The sequence below is a fragment of the Solanum dulcamara genome, chromosome 9, assembly GCF_947179165.1.
Source record: "Solanum dulcamara chromosome 9, daSolDulc1.2, whole genome shotgun sequence".
NCBI classification, from domain to species: domain Eukaryota; kingdom Viridiplantae; phylum Streptophyta; class Magnoliopsida; order Solanales; family Solanaceae; genus Solanum; species Solanum dulcamara.
This window is the reverse complement of record NC_077245.1, coordinates 29,366,485-29,383,782: the sequence shown is the minus strand read 5'-3', so window position 1 is coordinate 29,383,782 and position 17,298 is coordinate 29,366,485. Positions and strand designations below refer to the sequence as shown.

Below are 17,298 nucleotides of genomic sequence, written 5' to 3'. Positions count from 1 at the left end.
CTTTAGCTTCGTAAACTATGTGTAAAGTCAAAACCAGACAAATAAATTGAAATAGAGGGAGTATTTGTTACTCCAAAGGCATCTCTTTTTCTTTTTCCTATCTATGTAGCAAACAAATTGCCTCAAGGAATTTGCGGATGTGTTGATATCTTATGTCATTTAGAAGGTATTCATAGTAAGGCTTTTATTATCAATTAATCACTTCAAACACACTTTTGCAGATTTTCATTACAAATGGAGAGTTTAAATGGTTCATCAAGCTTGAAAAACTTCTCCTTTTCGAACAAGCAGTCGATCATGGACTCAACTTCTCCCTTTCTCCAATCCTATGTAGATTCAAACATGGATGGATCAAAGGGAAAAGCAAAGCAAACAGAGGGATCGAGTCACCATCATCGGTGTAACTCGGAGAGCTTTCTTATAGAGGAACAACCTTCTTGGCTTGATGACCTTTTGAATGAACCTCCAGAGACAACGACAGTTGTACACAAAGGTCATCGACGTTCAGCAAGTGACACTTTTGCATATTTAGGAGCAGCTGCAGAGAGGTTAAACAAGTGGGAAGAACCTAAAAATAAGAATGTAAATATAGGAGCTTCTTGGGGTTCAGTCAACTATGTGAGTTACAAAGATTTGAGTGCAGTTTCCTCTGATTCAAAGCCAAATTCTTCCCATGAGCAGAAATTTAATAAGGTTAGTTAGCTACATTACTTAATACGTATCTGAATACTCAATTGAAACATTTCTGATGGTAATCAGAGGCCTTCCTTCTTCATAGGCTGCTCAGGAATTGAATGATGCACCATCTGTATCCCAGGAGAAGCATAACATGAGAGAGATCAATAATTCAAAAACCCAAGAGGGCTCTAGTGAAAGATCAAACAATGCACAAGCCAAACATTCCATGTCCAAGGCAGATGCAAAACGTGCTAAACAGTAAAGTTTCGTTTCAATGTCAACAAGTTTATTTTTCTAACTCAGAACAAAAACTAGTTGAACAGTTTAGACTTGTTTGTTTTCAAAGTAGTAGCTTAGTTGATAGTGGAACAATGTAACATGTAAACTTTTGTTAAATAACATGACTCTATATATATGCAGGCAATCTGCTCACCGATCACGTGTCAGGAAACTTCAGCACATAGCTGAACTTGAAAGAACAGTTCAAGCTCTACAGGTAGAAAGAATACAAGACTATCATTATTTCATTTTGTATTTGCACTTCCCTTTAAAAGAAAGACGTAAAAGGGAAAGAGAGGTTGAGTTGTAACTTATTTCTATTTGGTGGGATTTCAGGCAGAAGGATCTGAGCTCTCTGCGGAGCTTGAATTTGTTGACCAACAGAACATTATACTGAGCATGGAGAATAGAGCGCTGAGGCAGCGTTTGGATAGCTTATCACAGGAGCAGCTCATCAAACATTGTATGCATCTTCTTCTTTTTTCCCTTTTTAATGTTGCAAGCATACTTTTTAATTGTTTCATAGCAAAAGTTAAGATGATGCTTGATTGATGCAGTGGAGCAAGAGATGTTGGAGAGGGAGCTCACAAGGCTACAAACTATGTATCAGATGCAGAGGCAACAGATGCAACAACAGCATCAGCAGCCGCAACAGCAGAATCACTCTAAACATCGTCGAAACAAAAGCAGGGATCTTGAAGCACAATTTGCCAACCTTTCAATCAAGAACAATGAAGCCAGTTCCAGCAGGGTTCAGGTGACTGGTTCAGTCAGGATGTAAAAGAGACTCATTCTTTCACTACCTCCCAAATGGAATGTCTGTAATTTTTTTTCCCCAACCTTCAAATATCCCGATTTGGTATTACCACAGAAACTTTTTAGGCTAAAACATATGTGATCCACGACATATCAGGGCCTGTAAAGATGATTGAAATTCTACCCTGCATTGTATATCTTAGGCTAAAAAATATCTTAGGCTTCTACGTCGTTAACAGCCTAGTCTTGACTGAACTATAGTCCTCTGGAGTTAAAAAAAGAATTGTGCAGATATAGCTGTGAGGTTTGTTGTAAACTGCGACAAAGTTGACCATCCATTCTGCTTTCAGGTTTCACACATGTGACATGATCCTATGCATAGTAGAGATGGTTCTTGTATTAATGCAGATCCCAATAAATTTCTCGTTTGTTCTTCAAACTTGATATTGATGTTGTCAATTGTCATTATGGTGTTTTTGATCATGTCATATTGATCAGCTTCAGATCTTTGTAGCACTGCTAAAACCTCCATCAAATTCTCGAAATACTTCTAAGTCTTTCATTTGAAAACTAAGGAAAAGAAAGTTGGAAGGGATAATAGAGGAGAACACATATTCCATTCTCTTGCTTGGAGTCCCAACAGAAAACTAGGAGATCAGCCATTGTTATTGTTTACCCTAAAAACAGTACAGTTGAGTTTATACAAGTTAAAAGCATGCATCCTAATTTAACGCTTTTTTAGGTTCATTTACTAGCAGTTTAAATATTGGGTGATTATTATGCAAAGTAAATAAAGCAAATTAGAGAGTATGGATTATAGTTCCGAAGCTTCAGAGGTGTTTGCAAGCATGTGCTGGAGCTCCAGTCTTAGTTCCCGGAGTATTCTCGTATAAATGTGCTAAGCAAGGAACCAGATAACCTGAATGTGTACTTGATGTTCAAGAATCTAATGTATTTCCCTTCGTTTTACTTGGAATCCAGAATGCCTTACAAGTTAATGGAGTAAACTATACATAGGTTACACTAGTGAGGCTTTAACCAATAGGAAAGTTCCATTATAGCCCTAAATTAATATGGCCAATGACCTTGGGCCATGTGGCGAGGCCTTTGGAAATGTCCACTAATATTCCTTAGCCAGTCTCAAAAAGTGTAACACCCCGCACGTTCGTAGTGTTTTACTTAGCACATCGAAGGCTTACGAGATAATTCTAGAGTTTTATGTCGTATGTTGATGTGATGTCGAGGGGAAAAGTTTCTGTGTGCAACATCGAGTTTGGAGACAAAACTGCCAACCAGAGGATAGGGGCTCACAGAGCAAGGCGCCTGCTCGCCCTCAACTTCACATTGTGAGGGGCTTAGGGTCGCATTGAGCCTCGCTCCGTGAGGCAATGGCGAGGCAGTGGTGATGTATATATATCACACTTGACAGTTGGTGGCTCATTTCATATAATTTTCAGGTGTCGAAGCTCACAATTCTCTCTAGATTTATATGTATAATCCTTCAAGGATTAAAAGTGAGGTCTCTCCCAAGTTAAACTCGATAGATCCCCCGCTAGCTTCTCGATACTTGTTTCATGTAGACTCTGAATTGTTGTGGATTGTAAGTTCTATCTAAAGGCAACGTAAAGATAGAGCTTCAAGTTTAAGTAATTTGAGGTAAGATCTATTATTTTAAATTCTTCTGATTCATATAAGTTAAATTTTTTACTTGACCGCACGAGATGGTATTAGGAAGCCGCGAGTCCAGATCGAAGAATTTTGTAGTCAAGTAAGGAATATTTCTCCCTTGTCACCGGGGAAGGGGTTATGTAGCTCATAGTGAAAATGTGGTAGTATCGGAAGGGGCGTGGAGTACACCCTTGAATATTCGCATCGGGAGCTTATCCCTCCTTGATAACTTATAATTGTTCTTGTTCGATTATTGTGTACTTATGTAATGGCCATGATTGCTGATGTTGAGCATATTTACATTCTTTTTAGCCATGATTTGCCCATGTTTATACATTTTTCTGAGAGTAAAATACACTAAATACTCTTGATTATTATGCATGTTAGTGTTTTGGAACTAATCTGACGTGTTGCTTTATTTATAAGTGAAAATGCTCAAAAATATACTATGGACCGGACGAAGGCAAAAAATTAAGGTCGTTAAAGTTTTGACCCCACAGAAAAAAGAAAAAATTACTAGAAAGAACACTTTTTAATAAATAATTATTTGTTTTAGTGATATTTTTTATTTATTATCATCTATAACAATACATAATAATATTATGATATATCTGTCATGTATTAAAAGTAAATTATGCATGCAATATAAATGTATTATAAGTGTGTTAAAATATATTACACTTGTTTGGTAAGAAATTGATATAATGTATTATAAGTGTATTACAGTATATGATAAATATATTATCCATGAATAAAACTTGTATTATATGAGTTTTATAAATTATTCTCGATAATATGTATTAAAACTGTATTATAAATATATTATAAGTGTCTAGTGAAAAAAATTATGTCTATAAACGATAAATATTTTTTTAATATCGTATATTTATGTATGTTTCCCCACAAAAAATCCCCTAGTGAGGCAATGGACCTCAACCAGCCAAGCCCAAAACATGGTTGTGGCCCACGCGGAGCCAAGCCCACAGTGAGGTTGTGTCCCTCGCCGGGTGAGGCAGCCAAGACAAGGCCAAATTTTGCCTTTTCCTAGTCAATTTTGGTGGGACCTTTTAATGCTTTTTTCCTATTATAAAAACTCCAACCTTTGATGGGGAATCATTATTATTTTGATAGACAAATATTGCGGAGGCTCAAAGCATGCGTGCAGGCAAAAAATTCTTAGGGTTAAAACTCTTCACCTTTTTACTTAGAATTACTTATTGTTTTTACATGAATTATAACTTTTGTAATTAGATTATGAGTGGTAGATCGAAAACCCCTTTCTAGGATTATAGACATAGTATAAACATCGTACTCTAATATATAGTAGTTATTATACTTTTTAATCATATGTTTTGTTCTCTTAATCTTATGCTTACTATTCTTTTGATACGCAACAATAGGATAAATAGATAATCTCTAATGGAACTCGACAAAGGAGACTTAGGAATGAAATATGTTTTGAGGAGCGTAGGATACATTCTGCGAGACGATTTTGCGGCTAGGATGAGAATCATACATAGTTTCCCTATTTACTTCCCATACAAGAGATATAAATGCCTCCGGGTTAGTGATAATTATCATCACGTAATAGTATAGGTATGAAGCCAATATGGGTAGACAATTAGAGGCTTGTAAGATCATGACTATATTCTCAATCTCGTGAGTCAATGTTTTGGTTGTAATAAACATGGCAACTTAGTCTATGATGTGATGTGATTATGTAAAGTATCATAGCGTTGGATTTTGTCTCTATCAGTGTGAAACAACACTATGTTTATTAGTGTGACAAATCATATATCATATATTATTAAAAGTGGGAAGATCCAAAATGCAAAGTTTGATTACCATTTTACCCCTACACTAAATTCAATCATATTATAATTGTCACGACCCGAATCCGGGTGTAATGGCACATGTCCTTTTCCATTGGACGAGTCAGCCTAAAACACAATATTTATGAAAAATAAAACGAAAACAATCTAAATAAGTAAGTAATAAGAAAAAGGAGAAGTCTTTCAACTTAAATACCCTCAAAGATTGGTTGTCACATATACAAGCTACTAAAATAATTAGACGAAAATAAAAGGACAAGTCTCAATGTGTCTTCAACTCTCAAAAAGAGTCAAGCATAAAAATACAGAAAGTGTGAGAGTCCGCTGGATATCAATAACTATCTCTCTCAAACTCCCATAAACCTCGAATGATCAGAAAAGACGATGATCAAAGTCTAGGCTTAGAACCTACACAAGTGTAGAAGCAAGGGTAAGTACCAAACAACAAGATACACAACAATCTATCTAGAAACACTAAGTAAATCTAATAGGATTCACGAACTCCTTTTCCAATCCAACCGAACCTCTAGACTACAACCTACACAGAAAACCAGCCCAGCCTAACAATTCACGCTAAACAGTTCAATAAGGTTCAGATCACAGCTCAATATCACAAGGTATGTCGTGCAAATAATCACAAGTCACAAATAGGCATCAAAACTATCACACACAAATATGCAAAACATGTAGATGCATACTCAATGATCATGCATATGTGCAATTGCCGGCAAAGACCTCTGCATGATAACTCTGACCAGAAATGACCTCGATCCCACAACCTGGTCAGAAATGACTTCGGCCATGCAACCCTACCAAAAATGACCTCGCCAATATAATCCCGTCGGAAATGACCTCAGCAATATAATTCCACTATCAATCTCTCGCTGGAAATGGCCTCAGCAATATCATACCTCTGACCAAAAATGACCTCAGTTCACAATCATATACCTTTTATCACAGTATTTCAGAACCAATGCAAATAGCATGCTCACAGAATAATCAATTCAGACAAACTTCAGTCACAACCACACTATCAAGTATTTCATCAAATACACATAGATATTTAGATTACAACATGTAATATTCAATTCTCAATAATAACACATATCATCTTTTATTAACCCCGTCGATTCATTTTAGTTTAGTTAATATCATAATTAAGCTCATAACCTTATCCCCATTACGCCCCAATACATATACAATGGGATATTCAGGATTTTAAGAGATTCACAAAGTCATAAGACTCGACTTGCCTTAACCGAGACGCGATCAATCAATCCACATTAGCCTTACCCTTCCGATTATACTCCAAATTACCATAATCTATTCAAATATTGTTTTACAATCAGAAACCCAACCCAACGATACTAAGAATGTGAAATTCGGCGATAACAGGGTTAAAGGCTCAAAATCCGAATTCTTAAATGGGGGTTTAGATCTGGAAATTTTTGGATGAAATTGTTCCTCGTAGTCTTAGGAAATCACTAGTGAAAACCATTTCAAAAAGCCCAAGCCAAATCAAGTCATAATCAATGATTAAGGATTTTTCTGAAAGTTCTTGAAAAATGTTATTTTCACCCATTGAAATCCCCAAAGTCATGTTAAAATCAACAATTAATCATTGGAAAATAACAAGGTAGAGTCAAAATAACTTACCCAATGAAATTTCACAAGAAATCCCTCTCCAAATCGCCCCTATCGAGCTCCAAAGTTCAAAAATAGAGAGAATATCATAAATCTCGACCAAAACCCCTCTCAGATGTCGCTTAAGCAATTGGAGTTAGCTTAAGCAGACCGTCGCTATCGCGGCAATTTGGTTTCTTTTGCAACCCCCGTACCGTTGCTTTCGCAATGGCTTCGTAGCATTCGCGACTTCTCCTCCTAGGCTGACCTTCGTTTTTGCGAAAGGGGCTCGCTTAAGCAAGTGTCGAGATCGCGACCAGATCCTCAGGATCGCGAGGCCTGCACTAGTACTTCAGCTGAAGTTTCAAACTCCCAAGTCTCAAAGCCTCCGGTATGATCCTCGGAATTCATTTGGAACCCGGTATAAACAACCCAAAAATGCAACCCTAAACTCGACATTCTAGACTCAACAGAACCAACAGATTTCGATTTTGAGGTCTCCTTGACCCAGAAATAAAAAAGTCGAAACTAGACAAACTTTATGCTTCAAAAGGTAAAAACGCCCTCAGAACTTTTAAAAAATACAAAGGAACTCTTCTTAGGCCTCAAATCACCCTCCGAATCCAATGGAGTCATCGGAATTCATTTCCGAGCATTCGATCTCCAAATATTGATCAAAGTCAAACCTATGGCAAAAAATTCAAATATTTCCAACTCAAGATCAAATCTACGATTTCACCAAATATGATTCCGTCAACTCTCCTAGACCAATTTCAACCTTTTAGAATTGATGGAATTGACGAAATTTTATTTCACGACTCAAAATTCCGAATGACCTCAAATACCACTTTTGAGTCATTCTAAACCTCTAAAACTCAAAGTTTATCAAAAATCTCAACTTTTCAAGAAAACTCAAGAAATCGACATCAGATATCAATCAAATATGACTCAAGAAAACTATCGAGAGGGGTAAAATGTTTTTTTTTACAAAAAATTCCAAAAATGACCTTTAGGGTCATTACATTATCCACCACTAAAAACTATGTTAGTCCTCGAACATAAAGTAAAAGAAAGTACTTGAAACCTCAAAAAGTTTTGGATATCGGGCCTGCATGTCGTCCTCCAACTCCCAAGTTGCCTTTCTGACTAAGCGGTTCCTCTACAGTACCTTCACTGAAGCTATCTCTTTGGTCCTAAGCTTACAGACCTACCTATCAAGAATGGCTATGGGCTCCTCCTCAAATATCAAATCTGGACCTAGTCTACAGTGTCAAGAGATAACACATGAGACTCATCTAGAATATACTTTCGGAGCATGAAAATATGAAACACAAGATGTACCACTAATAAGCTAGATGGCAAGGCCAATCTGTAAGCCACCTCACACACTCACCCCAAAAATCTCAAATAGGCAAATAAACTGAGGGATAAGATTTCCATTCTTTTCGAACCGCATCATGCCCTTTATGGGCGACACTTAGAGCCAAATATGGTCACCTTTCATGAACTCCAATGGTTGAACTCTCTTATCCACGTAACCATTTTTCCTACTCTAGGCTGTTAATAGCTTACCTTGGATCATCTAAACCTGCTCCATAGCATCTCTAAGCAAGTCATGTCTAAAGAGTCCATCTTAACTGAATTGATCCACCCAATAGAAGATCGATACCTCCTACCATACAATGCCTTAAATGGGGCCATCTGAATACTGAAGTGATAACTGTTATTGTAGGCAAACTCTGCTACGGGAAAATGCTGATCCCATGTAGCAACAAAATCAATAACACAAGCTTAGAACATGTCCTCCAGCACCTGAATCATCTGCTCGGACTGGCCATCCATTTGTGGGTGAAAGGCTGTACTCATATCAAGCCTAGTGCCCACGCCCTTCTATAAAGCCTGCCAAAAGTGTGAAGCAAACACTAAACCCCGATCCTAAACAATAGTTACTGGGATACCATGAAGTCGAACGATCTGACTGATATACAAATGAGCTAGTCTATCCATCGTGTACACCTTAACGGGGATGGAATGAGAAAACTTGGTCAGTCTATCAACAACCACCCATATAGAATAATACCCATCCACGATGGGAGGAAAATCTATGAAAAATTCCATGGTGATTCGCTCCCACTTCCAAGTAGGAATAGACATCCTCTGACTTATACCTCTGGGTCAGTAGTGCTCACACTTGAATTGTTGACAGGTCAAACACTAGGACACGAACACTGCAGTGTCTCTCTTCATCCCATACCACCAATAATGCTGATGAAGATCATGATACATCTTTGCTACACCCGGATGAATAGAATATCGAGAATAATGAGGCTGCTCTAGTATCAATCTGATCAAATAGCCCACCTTGGGCACACAAATCCATCCCTCAATCCTCAAGACACCCTCTGAATCAAGTCTAGCCTCCTTGGCTTCACCCCTCAACACCTTGTCTCAAATGAGACATAGCTTCTCATCATCAAACTGCCTCTCCCGAATCTTCTCAACTAAGCAAGAATGGAATACAAGCGATAAATCCTCCACTCTCCTTAGAAACCCGCAATTGGACAAGGTTGTTGGCTAACCTCTGAACATCTCTAGCCAGGGGCGTCTTGTCAACACTAATTACTGCGAGACTCCCTATACTAGAAGACTTCCTACTCAAAGCATCGGCCACCACATTGGCCTTCCACGGGTGATACAAGATAGTTATGTCATAGTTCTTTAATAGCTCAAGCCACCTACACTGTCTCAAATTCAGATCCCTCTCACTGAAGATGTACTGAACACTTTGGTGATCCGTGAATACATCACATTGTATACCATATAAGTAATGTCACCATAGTTTCAGCACAAATACCAATGCCACTAACTCTAGATCATGGGTAGGGTAGTTCTTCTTATTAGCCTTCAACTGTATAGACGCATAGGCAACTACCTTCCTTTTCTGCATCAAAACTCCACCCAATACACGGTGAAGTCTACACCCTCCTCGGGTAATGTCAGAACAGGAGCTAAAGTAAACAAGGTCTTAAGATTTTGGAAGTTCGCCTCACACTCATCAGACCAATGAAAGTCTACCGCCTTCTAAGTCAGTCTAGTCAATGGGCCTGCAATAGTAGAGAATCCTTGCACGAAGCATCGGTAATATCTAGCGAAACAAATAAAACTCTGAATCTCGGTTGGGGAAGTATGCCTGGTCCAGCCTCTAACTACCTTAATCTTGGCCAGATCCACCCTAATACCCTCTTTGGACACCACATTTCCTAGAAATGCTACGGAATCAAGACAAAACTCATATTTGGAGAATTTTGCATACAACTTCCGCTCCCTCAACTTCTAAAGCACTAATCTCAAATGACTAGCATAATCCTCCTCTATCTAGAAGTACACCAGGATATCATCAATGAAAACAATCACAAAGGAGTCCAAATACGACCTAAACACCCCATTCATCAAATCCATGAATGCTGCTGGGAAGTTAGTAAGCCCAAATGACATAACCAGAAACTCATAATGGCCATAATGAGTTTGGAAAATGGCCTTAGGAATATCTAACGATCTAATCCTCAATTGTTGGTACCCAGATCTCAAGTCGATCATAGAGAACAAAGCCTCTCCCTGAAGCTGATCAAACAAATCATCAATACGAGGAAGAGGATATTTGTCCTAATTGTCACCTTGTTCAACTATCTATTGTCGATGCACATCCTCGAAGATCCATCCTTCTTCTTCACAAATAGAATTGGTACACCCTAAGGTGACACACTAGAGCTAATGAACCCCACAAATCCTGCAACTAGTCTTTTAAGATGGACGTCTCTCTACTATAATCCCCCGATAGATAAGCCAAACCACTGTCATCTCCTCTCTCTCTCATACTGTTCATCATCTCTGGCCAGTCTGAATGGATTTACTGCCGCCGGTGAAGCTCTCTTGGCCACCGAATATAAATCATCTAACATCACCCCTTCATCCAGCTAATGGCACTTTGAATCTGTAAAATAACACTGAAAACACAGTAGCAATTTCAAGTGAAGCTGGTTTGAATTAACTACAATTGATCGGTCAACAAAATACTGATGCAATCACTGTCTCTAAAGAAGAGCTGAGAATTGCACACAAGATCATCAATTTTCAGAAACATAGTTTGATTCGAGTATCAAGAGCTATGGTAGATGATTCCTTATCATTTTGACTACATACAGTCCAAAAATTGGATCAAACCACTGCACCATTTGAAAGCACTAATCAGGCGACTCTTGAGAGAAACATCGCAGAGTTGCCGGAGTTTCGCCTTCATATTCGAAGAGGCTTCGGTGATATTCGAGATGGAGGACCCCCTGGGGTTTGTTCCCTACATCATGGCGCTCCTACCACCAAAATTTCAACCCAAATGGATGGTGAAATCGTTGGGGATGATGGTATCGGCGAGGTTACCGGAGCTCAGGCAACATTTTCAGGTGGAAACCAATGCAAAATGGGGCGTTTCAATGATACAAATACACCCCACCAGGTGAACTCTCTCAAATATATGCCCAGCAATTCAAATTTCAAATTTGGTGCTACTGAAGGTGCCACAGTCGAGTTTTTTGCAAAAAATGTTCAAGTTTCGAATTTGGATAATGTTCAAGTTATTGGACTACATCCTAATGAAAACAAGTTTCAGCAACTCACAAACACTAGAGAAGGAATCAAATCCTCTCAAATTAGCTCGAATTTGCCATATCAATAGGGTCACTGTCAGAGTGCCGGCGCCGGAGCTCCGGCGAGTCATTTGTCACAAGATAAAATCCAAAATGTCCCTAAGGGCAATGCGCAACTTCCCAGCCACAAGAGGTGTCTCGAATCATCAACAACAAATTCAAATTCAAAAAGTCGTCAAAACACTCATCAAGGTGATATGCATATTTTCACTGATAATCAAGCTGAAGAACACACATTGGTTCAAGACCAATATCAATAATATGATCAATTCAATCAGCTAAAGGATGATATGCACATAATTGATAATGCAAAGTCGATGCATCCTTTTTCCAAAAATGATAAACATGCCTTAGGAACTTCACAGCAATGTAACCGTGCTAATGTTGCAGACCTCCAAGGTAAGTTTCCTGAACTAACTAACCAATCTTTAACTTGTACTGACTATGTTGACAGCAATATTCAATCTTAAAGAGGGGCAGCTGTAGGTAAGACCAATCCTTCCAACTTGATATACTCTGAGACTGCCAATTTGAAATCCAGTGGAGTTCATTTGCAACCTCATGCAAATGTAATCCTTGGTAATGCTGTAGGTAACTCCTTGCAGGACACTGATCATACCAAAATCAATTCTAAAAGCAGCCCTGAAATTCCTACCAAAATGCCTAACAATTCTATTCCTCAACCTAGCAACCAGCTACATACTCAACAGCCTACCACCACCCACAATAGCTTCCCTAAGGTGTCTAGTAATTTTGACATCCAAGTTCAGACTAGTCAACCTAAGGTGCCCAGCAGCTCTGCTAATGTTGCAGACCTCCAAGGTAAGTTTCCTGAACTAACTAACCAATCTTTAACTTGTACTAACTATGTTGACAGCAATGTTCAATCTCAAAGAGGGGCAACTGTAGGTAAGACCAATCCTTCCAACTTGATATACTCTGAGACTGCCAATTTGAAATCCAGTGGAGTTCATTTGCAACCTCATGCAAATGTAATCCCTGGTAATGCTATAAGTAACTCCTTGCAGGACACCGATCATACCAAAATCAATTCTAAAAGTAGCCCTGAAATTCCTACCAAAATGCCTAACAATTCTATTCCTCAACCTAGCAACCAGCTACACACTCAACAGCCTACCACCACCCACAATATCTTCCCTAAGGTGTCTAGTAATTTTGACATCCAAGTTCAGACTAGTCAACCTAAGGTGCCCAGCAGCTCTGCTAATGTTGGTCCTAGACATGTTGGAACTAAATCAGTCAATACCCAACCTCAACCAAATACCACTAACCAAAACCCCCAGAAAAAGATTTTTCCCAACTTAAAGGACCAGGTTCCTCAGCCTGCCCCTTACACTGTAGTTCTGACCTTTGCTGCCTAACTCAGAAATAATCAAGCAAAGAATGAGGATCCTATTGAATTAGCCACCCCTGAATACACAACCAAACAGGGCCTGCCTGCTGTGTTTTTTGAAAAAAAAGACTTCATGCACAAACTAGCTCAAAGATGCAAATACACCTTGGTTGGCAAATTTACCCACACCATGCCAAAGATAGAGTTGATAAGAAGGATCTTTATCATTCAAACTCAGCTCTCAAGAGGTGTCAAAATTGCTTATTTCAATGCTAGACATGTCTACATTGACTTGGACAATGAGTTGGATTACAATACTGTCTGGACCAAACAGAGAATGACAATAGAGGGCCAACTCATGAGGATTCAGACATGGACACCTACTTTTAAACCTGATGAAGAAACCCCAATAGTGCCAATCTGGGTAGCCTTACCAGAACTACCTTGGCATTGTTATAACATGGAGTTCACCACTATCTTGCTAGCCTCTGTAGGGAAGGTACTTTATCTAGACACTGCTTCCATACAAAAAACAAGGGAAAGCATAGCTAAGGTGAGACTTCAAGTGAACCTCACCAATAAAAGACCTCCCCATGTTTGGCTGGGATATGACAAAACTGATAAAACTCTAGGGAGGTGGCAAGGTATTTTATATGAAAATATACCTGATTACTGCATGTATTGCAAACATCAGGGTCATTTGATACATGGTTGTAATATTCAAAGAAGGGATGACGAACAAAAAAAAGAAAAGAAGAGGAAATAGCAAAAATGAACAAAAACAAGGAGGGCATGATAACCAAGGATTATGATGACACACACATCAATACATCTGTAAAGGATGCTCCTGCTCAGCCACAACAAACACTTGATAATGCAAAAGAACTATTGTGGCAAGTTCAGAGGAAGAAATGGTCTAAGGGACAAAACAAGCCCCAACAAACAAATGTGATCAGCTCTATTTAACCACAGTAGAACAGGGGAGTTGATAAACCTCAACAAAATATCACAGGTCCAGGTAAGCCCTCTACTCCTATTTATACTTCCAATAATTATGTTGATCTTGTTACCCAAGATCAAACCAATAACCAAGATGCAGGAGAACCAAGTAACCAAAGGAATTCCACTTTGAAGAATTCAGCAAAAATGCAGGAAAACACCATAATTCAACAACAAGGTATTACTTAAGGGAGAAATGTAACAAGGAATGCAAGTATTGACTTACTACTCCCCATACCCCTTACACCCCCAGATCATATTTCTGCTGCTATTGGCTGTGTAGTTGATAGAGGAATGGTTGGAGGAGTAATGGAGAACCCTACTAATCTGCAGGATGGGGAACCCAAAGGGGGGGGATTTTGTCTCATGTTTTGCATGAGAAAATCACTGACCTTAGGAGTGACCTTACAGCCCCTGCTACCCCTGCACACAAGGCTCAAAATGACATACCAAATCCTGACTCCATCAGAAGAGATCCCCCTACTGATGACTCTACCATGCAAAATATCTTAGGCTCTATAGCTAAGGATTTGGGATCCATTGCAAGCACTAGTGGCAAAGGCTCTAATGCTAAAAAGAACAAGTTAAGCAAGAAAAGGAGAGAGGCCATCAAAAAGAAAACAAACCTTTCTGAGAAATGCCAAACTCCTTTAACTGACAGTTTTGCAATGCAACAAAGTGAACAGGGATGTCAACAATTTGTACTTGATGATGATCAGGTGGGTATAGATATCACTCTTTTTCAAACTCTAGAGGTATCTACAGATCACTTCACCCTCAACACCAACATACATGACCCTACTGATGAGTATGCTGTGTGTGAGTCAGAAAATGAAGAAGATAATAATTATCAGCCCTTACATGATCAGGAGGAAGATGATATTATAAATGAGCATTTAATCAAAACCATCAACCCCTCTTATGAGAATATATATGAGGAAGACATCTAATAGGTGGCTAGTTCACAGGGTCTATCTCCTAGAGGGATACATAGGACCAGATTTAGCAATAAGGCAAAAATTTCTACAAAAACTGCCCCCACAAGCAGACCAAGTACCAGGTCCCATACTTCAAGAATTTCTCAATGATTAGTACCCTTAGCTGGAATGTAAGGGGTATTAATACCCAAGGAGCCATGGATAGAATAAAACTTCTCAAAAATATCCATCAAATTTCTCTTATAGCTCTAATGGAACCTTTTTCTGATAACTCTCAGTTACAATACTTCAGAAACCAGCTCAATATGGACCATGCCATCCACAATCCCAATGGTAAGATTTGGATTTTCTGGACCAAAGATGTGAATTGCAAGATTTTGGAGAATGATGAGCAACTAATCACTTGTGAGCTCAATCATGTCATGATCCCAAATCAAATCATCACTATCTTTGTCTATGGTAAATGTAAAGATCATCTCAGAAGACCTTTATGGGATAGCCTTCTACAGCAGTCTACTACATCCAATCCATGGTGCACTATAGGAGACTTTAATGTTATTGTAAACCCTGAAGAAAAAATAGGGGGTGTCCCCTATAATATGAGAAAGAGTTTTGAGTTCATTAGCATTATTGAGGCCTCAGGTCTTCAAGACCTTGGTTTCTCAGGTCAGAAATATACCTGGTCCAACCTGAGGGGTATCAACTTTAGAATTTGGAAGAGACTTGATAGAGGGATGGTTAATGATAACTGGCTAGAGACCATGCCCCCTACCAGCATCACTCATCTTCCTTCTGTGGGTTCTGATCACTGCCCCTTGCTCTTGGAAATGATTGACCAACAACACAACCCTATCAAGTATATCAAATTCCTGAACTGTTGGCTGAGCAACCTTCTTTCATGGATACTGTCAAGAATTGCTGGAGCAGACCTTCTGAAGGAAATCCAATGTGGAGTTTTCATCAGAAAATAAAGAGACTTACTGCTACTCTTAGCTGCTGGTCCAGAAATCAGTTTGGAGACATCTATGCTAAAGTCAAAGAATATGAGAAGAAGGCTAGACAAGCTGAAGAGAATCTGATCAGTCTAAACTCCAATGAAAATAGGTCTCAACTGCATGCTATCAATGCTGAGTACATTAGATACATGAAGACGGAGGATTCTATTCTCAGACAAAAGTCTCAACTTCACTGGTTCAAAAAAGGTGACAGGAACTCTAGCTATTTTCATGCTCTCATTAGAGGTAGGACCTCCTTAGAGTGATCACATCCTTCTTTTGTGGACAAACTATGCCTAAATATTTCACCCATACTTGTTTGGTTCTACTCCCAAAAGTAAACCATCCTACAAAAATCTCTGAGTTCAAACCCATAAGCCTTAGCAACTTCACTAAAAAAATCATTTCCAAACTCCTTTACCTAAGACTTGCTCCTATTCTCCCCAACCTCATTTCTTTGAACCAATCTGGCTTTGTCAAGAATAGAAACATCTCTGAAAATATCATGCTTGCCCAGGAAATAATCCACCAGATCAAAAAACCAAATGTTGGAGGCAATGTTGAGATCAAACTTGACATGACCAAGGCTTATGATAAGGTCTCTTGGACTTACACTTGTCTTGTGATGAGAATAATGGGGTTTAAAGAAACTTTCATTGACATGGTTTGGAGAATCATGGCTGATAACTGGTACTTTGTTATAGTCAATGGTTCAAGATATGGTTTCTTTCACTCTACAAGGGATCTCAAACAAGGTGATCCTCTCTCCTCTACTTTATTTGTCCTAGGTGCTGAAGTGCTGTCCAGACTACTGAATAATCTTCATCAGCATCCCCAATTCCATGGTTTCTTTATGGCAAAAAAGGGACCTCAGATCAATCATCTGAGTTTTGCAGATGATATCATCATCTTTACTTCTGGAAGAAGGCATACCTTAGCTCTCATTATGGAAACATTAGCTACCTATGAAACAGTTTCTGGACAATTGATCAATAAGCAAAAAAGTCATTTCATGGTTCCCTCCAATGCTTTCAAGTCTACTGTACTGAGAATCAAGAGAATCACTGGTTTCAACCAAAAGAGTAGTCCTATAACATACTTGGGATGTCCTATTTATATTTGTAGGCAAAGAGTTATTTACTACTCTGATCTTATTGCAAAAGTTGTAAGCAGGATCACTGGTTGGCATGCTAAAATCCTGAGCTATGGGGGTAGAGCTATTCTTGTGAAGCATGTTATTCAAGCCATGTCAATACATTTGCTTTCAGCCAGCATCCCTCCCTCAACCATCATCAAGCAGATTCATAGCATCACTGCTAACTTCTTCTGGGGATGGAAAAATGACAAGAGGAAGTACCACTGGTCCTCATGGAAGAACCTTAGCTATCCTTATGATGAAAGGGGCATAGGGTTTAGACAAATCACTGATGTGGCTAAATCTTTTCAATACAAGAAGTGGTGGACCCTTAGAACCAA

The 17,298-nt window shown here is 38.8% G+C and overlaps 1 protein-coding gene across 1 annotated transcript; it reads left to right on the top strand.

Annotated features, from left to right (window-relative positions):
• The first annotated feature begins 234 nt into the window (after positions 1–234).
• On the top strand, positions 235–1,738 carry LOC129904580 (uncharacterized protein At4g06598-like). The gene is made up of 5 exons (XM_055980142.1): positions 235–693; positions 779–936; positions 1,099–1,174; positions 1,294–1,420; positions 1,515–1,738. The coding sequence occupies exons 1-5, from the start codon at positions 235–237 to the stop codon at positions 1,736–1,738; spliced, it is 1,044 nt and encodes a 347-aa protein (XP_055836117.1).
• Positions 1,739–17,298: the final 15,560 nt, after the last annotated feature.